Genomic DNA, 21,599 nt, shown 5'->3' on the forward strand with positions numbered 1-21,599 from the left:
TTAGCATGATAGATGGTTCTCCATCCCCTTACTTTTAATCTGAAGGTGTCTGTAGGTCTAAAGTGGGTCTCTTGTAAACAGCATATAGATTCATCTTGTTTTCTTATCCATTCTGTTATCTTTTGATTGGAGCATTGAGACCATTGACGTTTAGAGTGAGTACTGAAAGATATGAATGTATTGCCATTATGATGCTTGTAGAGTTGGAGTGTCTGGTGGTGTTCTCTGGTCCTTTCTAAGATGGATGGTTTTTTACTTCTTTTATATCTGCAGAAAGGGATTCTAATCTATTTTCAACTCCAGCTAATATTCTTATTATTGTGATTCTAAATTCTGGTTCAGACATCTTGCTTGTATCTGTGTTAGTTAAATCCCTGGCTGTTGTTTCTTCATGTTCTTTCTTTTGGGGTGAATTGCTTCGTTTTCTCATTTTGAAGGGAGAAAAGGAATTAATGAGGTAGGAAAATTAAGATAAAAAAATTAAAATTAAAAAATATTAAAATTAAAAACTTAAACATACACACAGACACACAGACACAAAATCTAATAAATTGATGCTAGATCCTAGGTGTGTTTGGTCTGGGTATTGAAAGTGGTTTGACAGATTAGAGAAAAGGGGGGGAAAAAGGAAATCATTTGAGAATTTGAAAAAATGAATACACTGAAGTAGACTAAAATGAGATGATGAGAGTAAAATAGAATTTGAAAAAATTTACACAAAAGTAGAGAATATAGTAGGAAAAAAAATAAAGAAAAATATTTTTAATAAAAATTAATTTTTTTCTTTCTGTTTTCAAAAAAAGAAAAAAAACGAAAAAGAAAAAAGAAAAAATGAAATCATTTGAAAACTTGAAAAAGTGAATGCACTGTAGTAGACTAAAATAAAATGATGGAAGTAAACTAGAATTTGAAAAAAATTTACATAAAAGCAAAAATATATATATAGCTAAAAAAATTAAAGAAAAATATTTTTAATAGAAATTCAAAGTAAAAATGAAGTTTTTCATTTTCTGCATTCAAGAAAAAGAAAAGAAACAAAAAAGGGAAAAAGAAAAAAGAAAACAAGGAAATCGTTTGAAAATTTGAAAAGGTGAATACACTAAATAGAATGATGAAAGTAAGATTGAATTTGAAAAAATTTACACAAAAGTTAAAAATATAGTAAAAAAACATTTTTAATAAATTTGAAAATAAAAATGATTTTTTTCTCTTCCTGTATTCAAGAAAAAGAATAGTGTAAAACAAAAAAAAGAAAATTGAATTGATGGACCTGCTAGCAGATTGAAATAGGACTGAAATTACTTCTTTTTCCCCCAGAAGTCAGACTGTGTAGTGCTTTGTAGTCCACAAACTAAGCAGGTGGTGATACCTGTGTTCCTGAGAGCGAGGTTGGCCCAGTTGGGTGGGGCTTAGTGCAACAGCTCCGTTCTCCACTAGATGGTGCTGCTAGCCTGCTGGGGGTGGATTGTTGCAGCCCTCTTAGATGCGTATGTGCATGCGCGGGAGCAGTGAACATTGCGTCACCCAGCTACCCAGTCTCTAGTATGGGAACTGTGTTTTCTCCAGTCAGAGCACCCGTCTTCTGTGTTCAACTTTTGACCACTCCCCGCTTCCTCACAGTCCATGACCAAGCCCCAGGCAGTACCTCTCTCCCAAGTTTTGTCTCAGATGTGGCTGTTTTCCCAGGCCCCTTACTTCTGAAGGACTGCGGCTTTGACCCATTCTGCCCCTCTGCGGGAGGGTCTCACTGAGCAATGGCTGAAGGCAGGCTGCACCCACGAACGCTGGTGGGACCCTGCTGCTGCTGGTGCACCGAGACTGCGGCCAGGTGCCAGCCCACCCCAGAAAAAGTTCACAAGATAGTGTAGCAGCAGCGTTTCAGGGATTATGGAAAATCACAACACACATCTGGCACCAGGCTTCACCCTTAACTACCTTGTTCCAGCACCAGTGAATGTGGCCATTTTCTGGGGTCTGCTGGGACCAGTTGACTTCAACAGTCTCTACCAAATGCCCTTCCAGCAGTGGAACCGCTTTTCCCCATGTGGCCCAAGAACCTCCTGGACCCCTTTCTATTCCTGGAGATTTGCCCTTCTCACCAGAGAAGCCAGGTATCAAGCTGCGGAGTTGCAGACTCTGTGCTCCCCTTGTTTACAGTCTTAATGGAATTTAAACCCTCTCCTTTCTCCTTTCTCCCTTTTTAGTTTAGTCGCTGCTGCTGTTTCCAATTTTCTACTTTCTCTCCAGCTGCTTTTGGGAAGGGGGTGCTTTTCCCGTATTCTCCCCTGCCCCAGTCTCCATCCTCTCTCCATCTGCAAAGGCAGCTCCCTGCCTGCTGCCAGTTTCTCTCTCCCCAAGTTCACCTCTCCACGCCACATACCTGCTGAATTCTGTGGTTCAGGTTGTGCAGATTGTTGTGTTAATCCTCCAACCAGTTTTCTAGGTGTGTAGGATGGTTTAGTGTTGGTCTGGCTGTATTTCATAGATGCGAGACACACAAAAAACTTCCATGCTGTTCCGCCATCTGGGTTCCTCCTAAACAATTCTAAAATTTATATGCAACAACAAAAGACCCAAAATAATCAAAGCAATCTTGAAAAAGAAACAAAACTGGACATATCAATCCTGAACTTCATGTTACATTACAAAGCTGCAGTCATCAAAACAGTATGATACTGGCACAGAAATAGACTCAAAGATCAATAGGACAGAATAGAAAGCCCAGAAATAAACCCACAATTATATGGTCAATTAATCTTCAACAAAGCAGGAAAGATTATCCAATGGGAAAAAGACAGTCTCTTCAACAAATACTGTTGGAAAAACTGGTCAGCTACATGCAAAAGGATGAAACTGGACCACTTTCTTACACCATACATAAAAATGAGCGCAAAGTGGATTAAGGACCTAAATGTGAGACCTGAAACCACAAAAATCCTAGAAGTGAGAACAGGCAGTAATTTCTCTGACATTGACCATATCAACATTTTTCTAGATATGTCTACTGAGACAAGGGAAACAAAAGCAAAAATAAACTACAGGGACTACATCAAAATAAAAAGCTTCTGCACAGTGAAGGAAAAACAAAACTAAAAGGCAACCTATGGAATGGGAGAAGATATTTACAAATGGTACATCTAGTATAGGGTACTATGCAAATATATAAAGAAGTTCAACTCAACACCAATAATAATAATAATAATACAATTAAAAATGGGCAGAAGGCATGAAAGACATTTCTCTAAAGAAGACAGACAGATGGCCAACAGACACATGAAAAGATGCTTAACATCATTCATCATCAGGGAAATGCAAATCAAAACCATAATGAGGTATCACCTCACCTATCTGAATAGCTAAAATCAAAACCACACAAAAAAATGAAATCTTGCCGTTTGCAACAACATGGATGGATCTAGAGGGTATAATGCTAAGTGAGATAAGCCAGTCAGAGAAAGACAAATGCCATATTATTTCACTCATACCTGTAGAATATAAGAAACAAAATAAAAAGATAAACCATAAAAAGAAACTCAACTATAGAGGCCAAATAAAGTAAAATCTTGGTTTGCGAGTATAATTCATCCAGAAACATACTTGTACTCCAAAGCACTTGTATATCAAAGCTAATTTTTCCATAAAAAATAATGATATAATAATGACAATTTATTCCACAACCCCAAAATGTTTGTATAAAAATGATTATAACTGCCGAGGGTCCCAGGGGAGAAGGCGGTGCACAGTGAGTGGAGGTAAGCTACAGATGAATTAAACAGGATGGCAGTGTAGGATGATGCTGGGCTCACCTCGTCCTGCTTATCTCTTAGATTCCACCCACATCAACCTAAATAACCCAGAAAACCCCCAGAAGACTAGCAGAACGGACTCTCTGGAGCCAAGTGTAGACAACAGGCCCACGGAAGAGGGTAGGAAGGGCGGAGAGGGGGGTGCATGCTTCACAGACTGGCAGGAGGGAGCCGGGGCAGTGGAGGGGCAGCCTGCCCGGCAAGGGAGAGCCCCCGAAGTCTGGCTTGCAAAAGCAGAGGAGCCGGATTCTGTGAGTTCTGACAGCCAGTGGGACTTAACATCTGGAATGTTAAAAGTCAAGAGCTCTGCTCTTGGAGAGTGGGGAGGGCATGAGGATGCCGGGAGGGAGAGTTGTTGAGCCCCAGAAGACAGAGCTCAGCTCAGCAGGGGAACAAAGGTGCTGGCAAGTGCCATTTCCCTCTCCCATCCCCTAGCCGAAATACCAAAGGGAACCAGTTCCTGTCACTGAACTTGCTTGCACCGACAAATGCCCAACACTGTGCTTCTATGGATCCATCCCTCCGACAGGCCTGACTCCCTCCCGGTGCTGTAGGACCCCTCCTGCAGGGGACCACCGATGGCAAAGCAAGCTAAGCCTGCCCCTTCCGCCCCTGTGCACCTTGTGGATCCACCCTGGCTAGATAGTATCGAAGCAGCACCACAAGCCTGACAGTGTGCATATAGCCCAGACAGGGGCCACACCACTCCACAGTGAGTCCTGCCCCTGGGAGAGGAGAAGATAAGCTACACACCAGTCCGACTGTGGCCCCAGCGGTGGGCTGGGGGCAGACATCCGGTCTGATTGCGGCCCTGCCCACCAGCACAAGTTACTCTCAACAGCACAGGGGGAAGTGGCCTGCCATTTGGAGACACCGCAGGAACTACCCAAAATGACAAAACGGAAGAATTCTCCTCAAAAGAAACACCAGGAAGTAGCAACAGCTAACAAATTGATCAAAACTGATTTAAGCAATATAACAGAACAAGAATTTAGAATAATAGTCATAAAATTAATCGCTGGGTTTGAAAAAAGCATAGAGGACGACAGAGAATCTATTGCTACAGAGATCAAAGGACTAAGAAATAGTCATGAGGAACTAAAAAATGCTGTAAGTGAGGTACAAAATAAAATGGAGGTGGCCATAGCACGGATTTAAGAGGCAGAGGAGAGAATAGGTGAATTAGAAGATAAAATTATGGAAAAAGAGGAAGCTGAGAAAAAGATCAAAAAAATTCAGGAGTATGAGGGGAGAATTAGAGAACTAAGTGATACAATCAAATGGAACAATATCTGTATCATAGGAATTCCAGAAGAAGAAGAGATAGACAAAGGGGTGGAAGGTGTACTTGAACAAATCATAGCCAAGAACTTCCCTGATCTGGGGAAGGAAAAAGGCATTGAAGTCCAAGAGGCACAGACAACTCCCTTCAGATGTAACTTGAATTGATCTTCCGGACAACATATCGTAGTGAAACTGGCAAAATACAAGGATAAAGAGAAAATTCTGAAAGCAGCTAGGGATAAACAGACTCTAACTTACAAAGGTAGACACATAAGAGTAGTAGCAGACCTATCTACTGAAACTTGGCAGGCCAGAAAGGAATGGCAGGAAATCTTCAATGTGATGAACAGAAAAATATGCAGCCAAGAATCCTTTATCCAGCACATCTGTCATTCAGAATAGAAGGAGAGATAAAGGTTTTCCCAAACAAACAAAAACTAAAGGAATTCATCACCACTAAACCAGCCCTACAAGAGATCCTAAGGGGGATTCTGTGAGTGAAATGGTGCAAGGACCACAAAGTACCAGAGACATCACTACAAGCATGAAACCTACAGATGTCACAATGACTTTAAACCCGTATCTTTCAATAATAACACTGAATGTAAATGGACCAAATGCTCCAACCAAAAGACATAGGATATCAGAATGGATAAAAAAACAAGACCCATCTATTTTCTGTCTACAAAAGACTCATGTTAGACCAGAGGACACCTTCAGATTGAAAGTGAGGGGATGGAGAACTATCTATCATGCTACTAGAACTCAAAAGAAAGGCTGGAGTAGCCATACTTATATCAGACAAACTAGACTTTAAAGGCTGTAAGAAGAGATGAAGAAGGGCATTATATAATAATTACAGGGTCTATCCATCAGGAAGAGCTAACAATTATAAATGTTTATGTGCTGAATACGGGAGCCCCCAAATATATAAAACAATCACAAACATAAGCAACCTTATTGATAAGAATGTGGTAATTGCAGGGGACTTTAGTACCCCACTTACAGAAATGGATAGATCATCTAGACACAGGATCAATAAAGAAACAAGGGCCCTGAATGATACATTGGATCAGATGGACTTGACAGATATATTTAGAACTCTGCATCCCAAAGCAACAGAATATACTTTCTTCTCGAGTGCACATGGAACAATCTCCAAGATCTCATACTGCCTCACAAAACAGCACTTCATAAGTATAAAAGAACTGAGATCATACCATGTACACTTTCAGACCACAATGCTATGAAACTTGAAATCAACCACAGGAAAAAGTCTGGAAAACCTCCAAAAGCATGGAGGTTAAAGAACACTCTACTAAAGAATGAATGGGTCAACCAGGCAATTAGAGAAGAAATTAAAAAATATATGGAAACAAACGAAAATGAAAATACAACAAACCAAACACTTTGGGATGCAACGAAGGCAGTCCTGAGAGGAAAATACATTGCAATCAAGGCCTATCTCAAGAAACATGAAAAATCCCAAACACAAAATCTAACAGCACACTTAAAGGAAATAGAAGCAGAACGGCAAAGCACCCCAAACCCAGCGTAAGAAGAGAAATAAGAAAGATCAGAGAGGAAATAAACAATATAGAATCTAAAAAAACTGTAGAGCAGATCAATGAAACCAAGAGTTGGTTTTTTGAAAAGATAAACAAAATTGATAAACCTCTAGCCAGGCGTCTCAAAAAGAAAAGGGAGATGAACAAAATAGATGAAATCATGAATGAAAATGGAATTATTACAACCAATCCCTCAGAAATACAAGTAATTATCAGGGAATACTATGAAAAATTATATGCCAACAAACTGGACAACCTGGAAGAAATGGACAAATTCCTAAGCACCCACACACTTCCAAAACTCAAACAGGAAGAAATAGAAAACTTGAACAGACACTTAACCAGTGAAGAAATTGAATCAGTTATCAAAAATCTCCCAACAAATAAGAGTCCAGGACCAGATGGCTTCCCTGGGGAATTCTACCAGACATTTAAAGCAGGGATAATACTTATCCTTCTCAAGCTGTTCTAAAAAACAGAAAGGGAAGGAAAACTTCCAGACTCATTCTATGAAGCCAGCATTACTTTGATTCTCAAACCAGACAGAGATCCAGCGACAAAAAGAGAACTACAGGTAAATATCCCTGATGAACAAGAATGCAAAAATTCTCAACAAGATACTAGCAAATGGAATTCAACAGAATATAGAAAGAATTATTCACCATGATCAAATGGGATCCATTCCTGGGCTGCAGGGCTGGTTCAACATTCACAAATCAATCAGTGTGATACATCACATTAATAAAAGAAAAGATAAGAACCATATGATCCTGTCAATTGATGCAGAAAAAGCATTTGACAAAATTCAGCATCCTTAATAAGAACCCTTGAGAAAGTCGGGATAGAAGGAATATACTTGAACATCATAAAAGCCATTTATGAAAAGCCCACAGCTAATATCATCCTCAATGGGGAAAAACTGAGAGCTTTCCACCTGAGATCAGGAACAAGACAGGGATGTCCACTCACTGCTGTTGTTTAACATAGTGTTGGAAGTGCTAGCATCAGCAATCAGACAACAGAAGGAAATCAACGGCATCAAAATTGACAAAGATGAAGTCAAGCTTTCACTTTTTGCAGATGACATGATATTATACATGGAAAACCCAGTAGACTCCACCAAAAGTCTGCTAGAACTGACACATGAATTCAGCAAAGTCACAGGATACAAAATTAATGTACAGAAATCAGTTACATTCTTATACACTAATAATGAAGCAACAGAAAGACAAATAAAGAAACTGATCCCATTCATAATTGCACCAAGAAGCATAAAATACCTAGGAATAAACCTAACCAAGGATTTAAAAGATCTGTATGCTGAAAACTATAGAAAGCTTATGAAGGAAATTGAAAAAGATACAAAAAAATGGAAAAACATTCCACGCTCATGGATTGGAAGAATAAATCTTGTTAAAATGTCAATACTACCCAAAGCAATCTACACATTCAATGCAATCCCAATCAAAATTGCACCAGCATTCTTCTCGAAGCTAGAACAAGGAATCTTAAAATTCATATGGAACCACAAAAGACCCCAAATAGCCAAAGTAATTTTGAAGAGGAAGACCAAAGAAGGAGGCATCACAATCCCAGACTTTAGCCTCTACTATAAAGCTGTAATCATCAAGACAGCATGGTATTGGCACAAAAACAGACACATAGACCAATAGAATAGAATAGAGACTCCAGAATTGGACCCACAAATGTATGGCCAACTAATCTTTGACAAAGCAGGAAAGAATATCCAATGGAAAAAAGACAGTCTCTTTAACAAATGGTGCTGGGAGAACTGGGTAGCAACATGCAGAAGAAGGAAACAAGACCACTTTCTTACACCATTCACAAAAATAAACTCAAAATGGATAAAGGACCTGAATGTGAGACAGGAAACCATCAAAACCCTAGAGGAGAAAGCAGGAAAAAACCTCTCTGACCTCAGCTGCAGCAATTTCTTACTTGACACCTCCCCAAAGGCAAGGGAATTAAAAGCAAAAATGAACTTTTGGGACCTCATGAAGATAAAAAGCTTCTGCACTGCAAAGAAAACAACAAAACTAAAAGGCAACCAATGGAATAGGAAAAGATATTTGCAAATGACATATTGGACAAAGGGCTAGTATCCAAAATCTATAAAGAACTCACCAAACTCCACACCCAAAAAACAAATAATCCAGTGAAGAAATGGGCAGAAAACATGAATAGACACTTCTCTAAAGAAGACATCCAGATGGCCAACAGGCACATGAAAAAATGCTCAACGTCACTCCACATCAGGGAAATGCAGATCAAAACCACACTGAGATATCACCTCACGCCAGTCAGAGTGGCTAAAATGAACAAACCAGGAGACTATAGATGCTGGAGAGGATGTGGAGAAATGGGAACCCTCTTGCACTGTTGGTGGGAATGCAAATTGGTGCACCCACTCTGGAAAATAGTTTGGAGGATCCTCAAAAACTTAAAAATACATCTACCCTATGATCCAGCAATAGCACTGCTAGGAATTTACCCAAGGGATACAGGAGTGCTGATGCATAGGGGCACATGTACCCCAATGTTTATAGGAGCACTTCCAACAATAGCCAAATTATGTAAAGAGCCTAAATGTCCATCAACTGATAAATGGATAAAGAAATTGTGGTTTATATACACAATGGAATACTACTTGGCAATGAGAAAGAATGAAATCTAGCCTTTTGTAGCAATATGGATGGAACTGGAGAGTGTTATGCTAAGTGAAATAAGTCATACAGAGAAAGACAGATACCATATGTTTTCACTCTTATGTGTATCCTGAGAAACTTAAGAGAAGACCATGGGGGAGGGGAACGGGAAAAAAAAAAGTTAGAGAGGGAGGGAGGCAAACCATAAGAGGCTCTTGAAAACTGAGAGTAAACTGAGGGTTGATGGGGGTTGGGAGGGAGGGGAAAGTGGGTGGTGGGCATTGAGGAGGGCACTTGTTGGGATGAGCACTGGGTGTTGTATGGAAACAAATTTGACAATAAATTTCATATTAAAAATGATTATAATACTGCAATATAATACAAAACAATAAATAAAATATAAAATGTATAAAAAATAAATTAATCTCCACTTATCTTTGAAAACCTTCGTGGCTGGTGTGAGGGAGGCAAGAGAGGAGGGTTATTGTGTAGGACAATTTTCACTATCATTGATGGAATCACTGCTGTCTATTGGCTCAATGGAATTTTTTTTTATTTTCATGCAACTTTAGCAAGGAACCTATCCAATGATCTAGAATGAAGCAAAGCATTTCTAAGCTTACTTTTGTATGGAAAAGCAAGGTACTGCCCATAGGTGCTTTAGTGACAAAAAAGTACCCTAGTGCTAGTTGTGGGTACCTTCCAATGTTCTGAAATATCACTGATCTCTGCCAAACACCAAGGCTGAGCATGGTAGACAATCACCCACAATCCCACAGTGAAAGAGAGAGAACCATTGGCTCAGTTGTAATCATGTGATGTTTGGTGTCATGTGCTACTTGTATTACAAGACATTGCTCATTTGTCAAGTTAAAATTTATTAGAAATATTCACTCATCTTGCAGAACACTGACAGAACAAGTTACTCAAAAAAACCCCAAGGTTTTATTGTAGATGGTTACCAGAAGGGAGGTTAGTTGGGGAGTGGGTGAAATATGTGAAAGGGAATATGAGTACGTTTATCATGATGAGCACTGAGTAATATATAGAATTGTTGAATCACAATATTGTATGTCTGAAACTGACATAGTACTATGTTAACTCTATTGGAATAAAATTTAAAAATAGTGCTCAGGTGATGGAAGCATACGTATTTATGATTGTTTTGTGTTCCTCATGTATTGACCCCTTATCATTAGATAGTGTTATTTTCTGCCTCTTGTTAACATTTTTGGCTTGAAGTCTATTTTGTCTGATAGAAATATGGCTATACATGCTTTCTTTTGTTTATTTACTTGGAATATCATCTTCTGCCCCGTCACTTTGAGCCTATTTGTGTCTTTAGAGCTGAAATGAGTCTTCCTAAAGGCAGCATATGTTCTTTTTTTATTCATCCAGCCTCTCTTTGTCTTAATTGTGTTTTAATTGGTGACTTCAATCCATTTACATTTAAGGTGATTACTGATAGGTAAGGACTTACATTTTATCTTTTTTTCTGATTATTTTGTATCTCCATTATTTCTTTTTTCTTGTGTTTCTGTCTACCTTTTAAGGTTGGTGGTTTTCCATAATGGTTTGCTGGGTTTCACCTTTAAAAAGTTTTTTTTTTTAATGTTTATTTATTTTTGAGACAGTGTGAGTGGGGGAGGAGCAGAGAGGGAGAGGAACAGAGGATCCAAACCAGGCTCCATGCTGACAGCAGTGAGCCCAGTGTGGGGCTTGAACTCACAAACCATGAGATCATGACCTGAGCAGAAGTTGGTTGCTCAACTGACTGAACCACCCAGGAGCCCCATGGGTTTCACTTTTTTTTGATGTTTTGTGTCTCTGCTGTAGGTTTATGTTTTGTGGTTATTATGAAGTTTTCATAAAATGTTAGATAAAATACTCCTTTTTCTACTGATAGCAATTTATTTTTGTCTATATAGATTCTATACTTTTATTCATCCCCTTTCATATTTTTGCTGTCAGAAATGATCTTTTATGTTGTGAGTTTGTTACCAAATTGTAATAGTTATAGTTATTTTTAATGCTCTTTTTCTTTAACCTTTGTGCTATAATTGTTTAACATCATATTCTAAAATACAGTTAGTGTTCTGATTCTGCCTTTGTATCACCTTACTCAGAGTTTTTGTGTACATGTGTCATTTCAGGTAGACAAGCTCCTTTCAGCATTTTTTGTAAGGTAGGTCTAGTGGTGGTAAACTCCACTAGCTTTTGCTTGTCTGGGAAAGTCTTTATTTCTCCTTCATATCTGAAGGATAACTTTGTTGGATAAAGTATTTTGGACCGGCAGTTTTCAATCTTTCAGTACCCTGAATATGTCATTCCGCTCTCTTCTGGCCTAGAAATCTGCTCATAGTCTAATTGTAGGCTGCTTTAAAAAAACTCTTGGCAGCCTCCCACATTTCCTTATTATTGACTTTTGACAGCTTTATTATAATGTGTCTTGGAGAAGGTCTTTGCATTGAGATAATGTTATGTATTGGCTCCATGGACTTTTGTGTCCCAACTCTTTCAACAGGTTTGAGAAGTTCTCCACTGTTTGTTCTTTTTTTCTTTTCTTTTCTTTTCTTTTCTTTTCTTTTCTTTTCTTTTCTTTTCTTTTCTTTTCTCTTTTCTTTTCTTTTCTTTCTTTCTTTCTTTCTTTCTTTCTTTCTTTTTCTTTTCTTTTCTTTCTTTCTTTCTTTCTTTCTTTCTTTCTTTCTTTCTTTCTTTCTTTCTTTCTTTCTTTCTCTTTCTTAGTTTTTTCATTTTTGAGAGAGACAGAGCACAAGCAGGGGAAGGGTAAAGAGAGAGGGAGACACAGAATCTGAAGCAGACTCCAGATGACCTGAGACGAAGTTGATGCTTCAATGACTGAGCCACCTGGGCACCCCTCCGCTGTTCTTTCTTTTTTTTTTTTTTTAATTTTTTAAAATTTATTTTTGAGAGAGAGAGAGACGGAGCACAAGCAGGGGAGGGGCAGAGAGAGAGAGGGAGACACAGAATCCAGAGAGGGAGACGTAGGCTACAGGCTCTAGCTGTCAGCACAGAACTTGACACGGGGTTTGAACTTGTGAACCACGAGATCATGATCTGAGCCGAAGTTGGATGCTTAACCAACTGAGCCACCCAGGCACCCCTCCACTGTGATTTCTTTAAATAAACTCTCTGCCCCTTTCTCTTCTGGTATACCCATTATTCTTATTTTGGCTCTTCTAAGGGAGTCTGATAGTTCTCATAGGGTTTCTTCACTTTTTAAAAGTCTTAGCTGTCTCTTTCCTACCTGAATCATTTCAAGATTCCTGTTTTTCAGCTTGCTTATTTCTTCCATTTGATTTGCTCTATTTCTAATGTTTTCTAATACATTCTTCATCTCATTTATTAAGTTCTTCAGCTCCAGAATTTGTTTGGTTCTTTAAAAATATTCCCAAATGTTTTTAAAAACATAGCTCTAAGAAACCCTAGATAAAATAGGGTATCTCAAAGGAAATTAGATAATATTTTGAACTGAATGAAAATAGAACGTATTGAAACTGGTAGAATTCAACTAAAGTTATGCTTAGAGGAAAACCCCCTTGGGATTATCTGCTTATATTAGGAATGAAGAGTCTCAAATCAGTAATCTAAGCTTCCTGTTTAAGACACTAGAAAAATAACAGTGAATTAAACCAAAAATAAGAATAAGAAAAGAAGTAATAAATAGCAGAAACCAGTGGAATGGAAACAGAGAAATAGAAAATGTCAGTGAAAGAAACTTATTCTTTGAAGAGATCAACAAAACTGATAAGCTTCTAACTAAGTGACCAAGACAAAAAGAAGACACAAATTTCAAGTATTAGAGATAAAGGTTTATCCATTCAGATCCTCCAGACATTAAAGAAGATAATAATGAAATACTGGTAATAGTGGAGCTGGCTCATATTAGTTCATAAGAGCCAATTATTAAATTTAAGAATTTTTGGAACCAATTCTTATATCAGTTATGAAATTAGGCATGGTTATAGTATTTAACCAACAAAAACTTGACAAGCACTACAGTCAGATCTCTTTATTTCTCAAGAGCTCCTTGTTAAGCATTTAGCAGCACATCATTGTCTATGAACAGCTGTGCTTATAAATATGAAAATTTAGGTGAAATGGAACAATTGTTTGAAATACACAAGCTACCAAAACTCACTCAGGAAGAAATATGTAACCTAAACAGTCCTATTTAAGACTATTTAAGACTATTTAAGTCCTATTTAAGACTATCTATTCAAGAAACTGAATTTGTAGTTTAAAAACATCCCACAGGAAACCAGTTTGTAGATGTGTTCACTGGTGAATTCTACCAAATGCACAAGAAACAAATAATACCAATTCTAAATTCTCTTCCATAAAATAAAAAAATAATAATCTCCAGTACATTTTTATGAGGCCAGAATTTCTTATAACAAATCTATAAAAAGGCATTTTCAAGAAATCTCAAGACTGATAAAACCTCATGAATACAGATATAAAAATCATTAAGAAAATGTTAATCTGAATCTAGCAATATGTAAAAATGATAATATACTGTGATCAAAGAGGTATCATGCTGACAATGCATGGTTTATAGTTGAAAATCAATTAATTTAACCATGTTAACACACAAAGAAGAAAACGTATAATCTCAATTCATGAAGAAAAATCATTTCATAAATTTAACTTCCATTCTTGATAAAAACTCTCAGAGAACTAAAAATATAAAGGAACTACCTTTTTTTGATAAAGATAATTCTATAATATACCTAACATCATACTTATTGGTGAAAGAATGAACTTATTCTCCTTAAGACTTGGAAAAAAGAAGAATGTCTCACCACTCCTATTCAACATCATATTGTAAATCCTAGCCAGTGCAATAAGGGAAGAAGGCATACAGACTGGAAAAGAAGAAATATAATTATTTCTCTTTGCAGGGGACATTATTGCCGGTGTAAAAAATCCCAAGAAATCTACAAAAAATATTCAAGAACTAATAGGTGAATTTAGTATGGACACAAGAAACAAGGTCAATATTTAAAGAAACACAAAACAAAACAAAAAACCCTAAATCTAATCAGAGAGGACTTCTCATTTCAGCTACAACACATAAAGAGCTTGGAAGTGCTAACTCCCATCCTTAAAAAAAGAGAGAAAGAGAGAGAGAAAACGCAAAACAATTGGAAATCAATGCCTTTTTTTAGATCCATAAAAGAATTGAAATCACAGGGCAAACCATCACTCTGGACAGAGCCACTCAATCTAGAGAGAAAGGTGAGTACAGAGAATCACAGCCAAGATCAGTTTACTAGAAGCAGAAGCCACTGGGGCCAAGAACTGGTAGGAACAGTTTAAGTTATTGGTAATTTTGATTAATGCTGGAGGCTGAGTGTGGACTAGCTTGAGAATTAAAAACTCTTGGGGACCCAGTTTTATATAGACTCCCATTTTGCCTCCAAGGACTCCCATCAGGTTTTCATAGTGAGGACTGGGGAAAAAACTTCTGTTTTGGGCAGCAGGAGGAGAAAAGTAACTTTTTTGAATAACATCCTGAGTGTTCTCCATTGCAAAGCCCTAGTCTTCAGGGAGAACTACTATTCCAGAACCTCATCTAACATGTGGGAAGGGCAGTTAGTCAACTCCAGTTCACTCTAATCTTCCTACCCATGTGAGGGTAGAGAAAAAAAAGACTAGGAAATGCTTCTGGAACTTACACTCAGTAAAAGCCAAGATTTAATCATAAGATTGTAGAATGCTTCCTTTTCCCAACACCTTATCACCACATGAATAGGGCTTCAATATAATAATAGTGGGTTACAACTGAGAGGGCTGCAAAACATACTTTGTCTAAGAAGGAGCTCTTAAGGAATCCAAAGACAATAGGAGAGGAAACAAAACAAAACACAGAAACTGAATCCTCTAGTACCTATAGCTATATAAAAACATAATTATCTCAGTCCCTCATATCCATGACATCATGTCCAGTTTCCAACAAAAAAATTTTAAGATACTAAGACAAGATAAAGCACAATATGAAGAGACAAAAAAAAAGTGCCCAGATATAACACAGATTTTGGAATTATTAGAGAATTTTAAATAACTATGATTAATATGCTAATAGATCTAATGGAAAAAGTAGGCTATGTTAATAGCTTTAATGAAAAAAGTAGACAACATGCAAGAAAAGATAAGTAATGTAAGCAGAGAGAGGAAAATTCTAAGAATTGAAAGCCTAGAAATAAAAAATATTTAAGTGAAATGAAGAATGCCTTTGATGAGCTTATCAGTAGCATGGACACAGATGAAGAAAGAATCAGTAATCTTGAAGATACATCATCAGAAACTTCCCAAACTGAAACACAAAGAGATAACTGAAAAAGAATACAATAGCCAAGATTTAGGGGGGACATGATTGGACACAGATAAAGAAAGAATCAGTAATCTTGAAGATACATCACCAGAAACTTCCCAAACTGAAACACAAAGAGATAACTGAAAAGAACACAATAGCCAAGAATTATGGGGAAAATTACAAAAGGTATTAACATACGTGTAATAGGAATACCAAATGGAGAAGAAAAAATATTTGAAGTAATAATGGTTGAAAATCTTCCAAAATTAGTGACAGACATCAAACCACAGATCCAAAAATCTGAGAGAATACCAAATAGGATAAATACCAAAAAATAGTCATAGTTTTTAAAGCTATTTTAAGTTGCAGTGACTATTCAATAAGGAAATGCTTTAGCCCAACCAAAAAGTAAACATGGTTACTAGTATAAATTCATAGTCCACAGAGGGAAGACACTGTACAAAACCATGTTAGAGAACCTCAAAGGGCCCTTTGGTGCAAAGTTCCAATTCATTTCTCACTTTATAGTTTTTCCAGGATTATGTTGGTTACAGGTGGGGAAAGAACTGGTCATACTTCTGATGTCATAGAATAGTTACCTTATCAGTGTTTGATATTGCAGCCAACTTATCCCTACTGTAATGAATTGTGTCATGAAGATTTGGGGGAAGTATCCATTGGAAGTTAACTGGTGTGGGGCACCTGAGTGGCTCAGTCGGTTAAGTGTCTGACTCTTGGTTCAGCTTAGATCATGATCTCATGGTTCATGAGTTCAAGCCCCGCGCTGGGCTTCATGCTGATAGTGTGGAGCCTGCTTGGGATTCTCAATCTCTCTCTCTCCCTCTCCCTCTCCCTCTCTCCCTGCCCCTCTCCTGCTCATGCTCTAAACAAACATTTAAAAAATTTTTGAAAAAAAGGTTAACTGGTGCTACAAGGTAGCCACCATGAATCTGGCAACCTGATTAGTTGTAGTGTTTCTTTTCAGAATTGGGGGCCAAATTTTGTACATTAATGGTGGAATTCCTAAACCCCGTAGATTGGTCTTTGTTCTTTATAAAAGGCCCTTGTCTAAGGGTTTTAGAGCATTTTGTTTAGTATAATGATCTGCTAAAGTATTTCTTCTAATGTCTCTTTACTGTGGACCTCTACCTTTAGGACAGCAATTTATTTGGGAAGCTTCAAGGCACCCAGTTTGTGTATTTGTTATTCATGTTTAATACAGATAACTAAAAAGGTAAAAAAACTTCTCACATGCCCTAGAGAAGGCCCTAATTTTGGCCACTCAAGCCAATTTGATAACTGGTAATAGATTTGAGATTTTGTGAGAGAATCTGGAAAAATCAGTTTATTATGAAGAATGTGCATAATCCATTTATTATTATCTTTTTTAATTGTTAAGATAAAACCTGTCAGTAAACAATATTAGATCAGGATTTGGTATAGGAGCACACAAAAGGTTTGTTCCAAGCATGGAAAGTTCTCAAATTACAGAAATTAGGAGATTCTCCTTTGGTAGGATAATACAGTTGCTGTATGAAGAGTGTTATATTGGTGAATGGCAATACAAGAAAAGAAAATGACTATTTCATAATTAATTAACTGGCATAAAACATTGGGTATTTTTGGTTAACAACAGAGATTGTATGGAATGTGTTTCCATAAAATAGAAAGTTGAAACTAGTATAGCATCTGAAGATTCTTAGACTAATTTCACCAGGCCTGCATTTTCTTCTGAAGCAAAGATAAAAAACCTTGATACTGGATCAATGGGCATTAATAGGCAATGAGTCTTTGTTATTACAGCTTACTAATACTTTCAGACCATGGCCTCCCCTTCTGTGTACTTTCAAAAGGAAATGTTTATTATGATCTAGAAGATCAGCAAAGATGATTGTTGAAGAAATATTTTGAGATTACTGAAGGTCTTTTTGGTTTCCATGTTTTGTGAAAATGGTTCCAAAATGTTTGATTAAGTCTAATCATACAGAGAGGTCTGTTTCAAAACAGTCTGTTGTATATACTCTACAACATCCACTTAATTCCAGAAATTATTTAATTGTCCTTAGTGTTTGGCCTTGGATAATTTGTATCTCTCATTAGATACGTCCTTCCTCAGCCAGTATATCATGGTCTAGATCAAGTGTTGGCAAACTATGGCTTGTTGTACAAATCCAGCCACTGGCTATTTTTGTACAGCCTGTGAGCTCATAAGAGTTGTTTTTACATTTCTAAATGGTTGAAAAAAGTCAAAAGAAAAATGTTTCATGACCTGTAAAAATGATATAAAACTCAAATTTCAGGGTCCATAAATAAAGTGTTTTTTTTGGAACACAGCCATGCTTATTCATTATGAATTGTCTTTTGCTGTTTTTGCACTATAGAAGCAGAGTTGAGTAGTTGTGACAGAGACTGTATGACCCACAAAGTAAAAAATACTTAGTGTCTGGCCCTTCACAGAATAAGTTTGCTGAACCCTGGATAATGAACTGTTACTTTGTAGAATTAAAATTTCTTTTTCTTTTATTTTTTTAATTTTAAGTTTATTTTATTTCACTTTTGAAAGAGACGGGCGTGAGTAAGGGAGGGACATAGAAAGAGGGAGAGAGAGAATCGCAGGCAGGCTCTGTGCTGCCAGCCCAGAGCCTGAAGCGGGGCTTGAACTTACAAAACTGCGAGATCATGACTTGAGCTGAAATAGAGTCAGTGAGCCACCCAGGTGCCCCTAAAATTTTTTTTTAGAAGCTTCATGAATATGTAGTTGATCTTGCAATTTCAATATGTCTTATTGCATATCCCTATGATCTTGGTTTAACACTTGAGAAAAGTAGGATGGGGCTTCAGTAAATGTCTAAGGCATAATTTTCCAGGTAAATTGTTGATTGTTCCCTGGTGAAGGCAATACATATTGATTGTCTTCATCAGCTAAAACAGGAAAGAAAGTAGAGATAGGGCCAAAGAGATTGTATTTGCATTAGGCAGTACTAGAAAATGAGGTATATAACTCTTTGGCTAATAACTTACAGATGTGGGACAAATCTGTATCTTCTACCATCTCAGTTTTGGGTTTTCTTTTTTTAAACAGGTAAAACAGACATTTTCCTTGGACTAAAGCAAGGGATAATTAATCCTTATTTTATTAAATCTGTTATAGTTGGCTTAGATCTTCCTTAACTTCAGCATTAAGAGGATTTTAGGCAACAGTGTCAAGAGAGTCAATATGAACCCTTACTGGTTTGACTCTCAATTATTCTGTCATTCCCCTCATGGGGTTCTAGTTCTGTGCCCCATTATTTGCTTGTTTTGGAATCAATATACTAATGTCCATGCTATAATTTGATAATGTGCAGTAGAATTTTCTGCAACTCCTGAAAATATTTTGTCTGCAGTGTATTTCTTCTGGTGGGTCTTTTTGCACAGTAGATTCCTAATGATGAAATTTATAGGAAAGTGCCATAGGGAAGGAAGAGTTCTGACAAAAGTAACAGTTATAGGTTGGGACATGGAAAAGGATTTAAGATGGTTAGAAATTCCCACTACTTGAATAGTTTTGGTACTTTGAGCAGTCTGATTTTCCATGGTAGTGGTATTAATAGTAAAGGTAGTGGCACCAGTATCAACATGAAGCTATATTGTTCATCTATATTTATATATAGTTATCTTCAGAATCACATGTTGGGTAGTAGTGTTTCCCTTTAAGTGGTATCATTGGGCAGATTTTGGATAATTGTTCCATTTCTTACCAATAGGGTACATTGGATTCTCCTACTTGTAATTTCTCTAAGCATAAGCATAGAGAATGAGGACATTTTTAGTGTTTTTATGTGGAGAACCACAAGTTTGTTTTTATTTCTAGCTTGTTGTTTTCTAGGGCTTTTAAAAAAAATGTTCAACAACTTGTTGGAGATAGTCTAAACTGGTTTTGTCCTGTTCCAGTTTATTTTTCTAAGTCTCCTGTTTTATGTACCAAAAAAAAAAGAGGCTCAATTTGCTTCTGCTGTTAGATCTACCCCAAATTACTATTTAAAGCTTACTGGAATCCTGTTTTAAATCCTGTTGTTTAATATTTATTTTTTAAAAAAATTTTGTTCAATTTATCCTTAAAGAAAAGGCTTTATAAATGTCCTTCCATAGAGTATTTCTTATTCTTTTTGCTCATTCAGGGACATTTTAAAAATTATGCACAGCTGATTTATTTCAGTTCTGTCTTGGTGTTTCTCTTTCTGCTCTTTTAACAGTTTCCCCACATGAAGGTCTAATAATTAAGTGAAATCAGTTGTTCTATATCTGGAAGAATCTACCAAACTCTTGAATTCTGAGGCAATTTTTTTATTTTCCTGAGGATTAAGAAGACCCTTAATAATAGACCTCAACTGAGGTCTAGACTATGATTTAATTCAACTTCTATGATCTGGCTTCTGTTCTAGTTTGATGATACTGTGCAATATGATGATTTCTTTTCTGAAAAGAGGGAGGTCAGGGGAAGGGGAAGAAATAGAAATCTAGGGTGAGAATGAGAATGAAGATAAAGTCGTGTAGAAAAAGATATTACTTGAGTCTTGAGAAAAGGACCCATGTCCTGTTTCCTTCTTAGAGATAGCCTTTTATCACTGACTTCACCCACAAATTATCTAAAATAAACAAATGACTATAAAAGTAGCCATTTTTAAATTTAATATAGCTAATAGATGTATGGATTGAGGTATAAAATGAAATTCTTTGAAAAATATTGCAAAGAATATATGACAATTCCTGCCATAAGGAAGGTACACTCCAGTAGGAGCAGTAGAGAGTGAGGGAACTAATGTGAATTGTGCACTTTTCTATGTACTAGACATGCTTATAGAACCTGTAAATATTTTATCATACTTAATATTCAAAATAACCCTGAGAAATACATAGGTTACCTCTCCACATCCCCATTTTATAGTTTGGGCAATGAAAACTTTGAGAATTTAAATGGTTTTACCACAGTTACACAGAAAGAAGTATATGAAGTCAAAATTTGAATCTGGCCTAAGACATAAATAGAAGGCAAACTGAAATGTACAACTGAGGCATAAAAATGAGTTTTTGGAATTTAATACCATCAAAGTCTTTTTAGCTCAGGAATATTTAAGGAAGGCTTCATGAAGGGGGTAGCATTTAAGCTGGGCTTTGTAGGTTTAGGATAAGATTTAACAGGTGGATACGGCAAGGAAAACCAATGAGTGATAGAGCTGGGATTGAATCCAATTTAATCTTAAGCCAAACCCTGTTTTTCCATTACACATAACTAGAACAGTGAGAGCAAATGTGGGAAGCCAGTGTGACTTTTATAAAAAGAGATTGTATTACTTCAAGTTATAGAAAAAAATCTGAAAAGGAAGGTCAGGACAAAAGTATTAAGGACTTTCCATGCAAATACGACATGTTCTACAGCGTAGAAGAAATCATTCCAAATACCATAATTACCTATTAAGATTACATTCAATTTCTCTCCTTGGCAACTGTTATTTCAGGACCAGTATTTCAGAGGATCTTGTGGGTTGGATGATAATGGAGCAACGTGGGGATAGGCCTGGGTGTGGGGCTATCTAGCAGGAGAATTGGAAATTGCTTTTGATAGGAGCCAATGTATTCTCTGATGTATTTGTTTTTAGTTTAAACCATTTTACCACATGAAACCCCTATCAAGGGCTGATCGTGAAAAAGCAGAAAATCAGAGGATTCCAAAACTAACTGACTTATTGGAACTTGCACAGAAGGAAAAAAAATTTGTGATATTTGATCTTAATACCCCTCCACGAAAACATCCTCTCAGACACACGTATATTCGCCATGTAGTAAGCGTGATCCTTGCCTCTAAAATTGAGCAACATCTGGTATGTCTGTCTCATTATTTATGGTAGAGGTTGGGGGGTGGGTAGCATGTCCCAGGAGCATAGCAATTGAACCT

At 37.0% G+C, this 21,599-nt stretch overlaps 1 protein-coding gene across 1 annotated transcript in view; it reads left to right on the top strand.

Annotated features, from left to right (window-relative positions):
- The window catches only part of GDPD4 (glycerophosphodiester phosphodiesterase domain containing 4), a 147,393-nt gene that overhangs the window by 77,881 nt on the left and 47,913 nt on the right, over window positions 1-21,599 (top strand). The window contains exon 12 of the mRNA XM_030332309.1: window positions 21,304-21,525. Within this exon, the coding sequence (XP_030188169.1) occupies window positions 21,304-21,525 (222 nt within the window). The remainder of the gene's footprint in view (window positions 1-21,303; window positions 21,526-21,599) is intronic.

This window comes from Lynx canadensis, chromosome D1 (genome assembly GCF_007474595.2).
Source record: "Lynx canadensis isolate LIC74 chromosome D1, mLynCan4.pri.v2, whole genome shotgun sequence".
Taxonomy (NCBI): Eukaryota; Metazoa; Chordata; class Mammalia; order Carnivora; family Felidae; genus Lynx; species Lynx canadensis.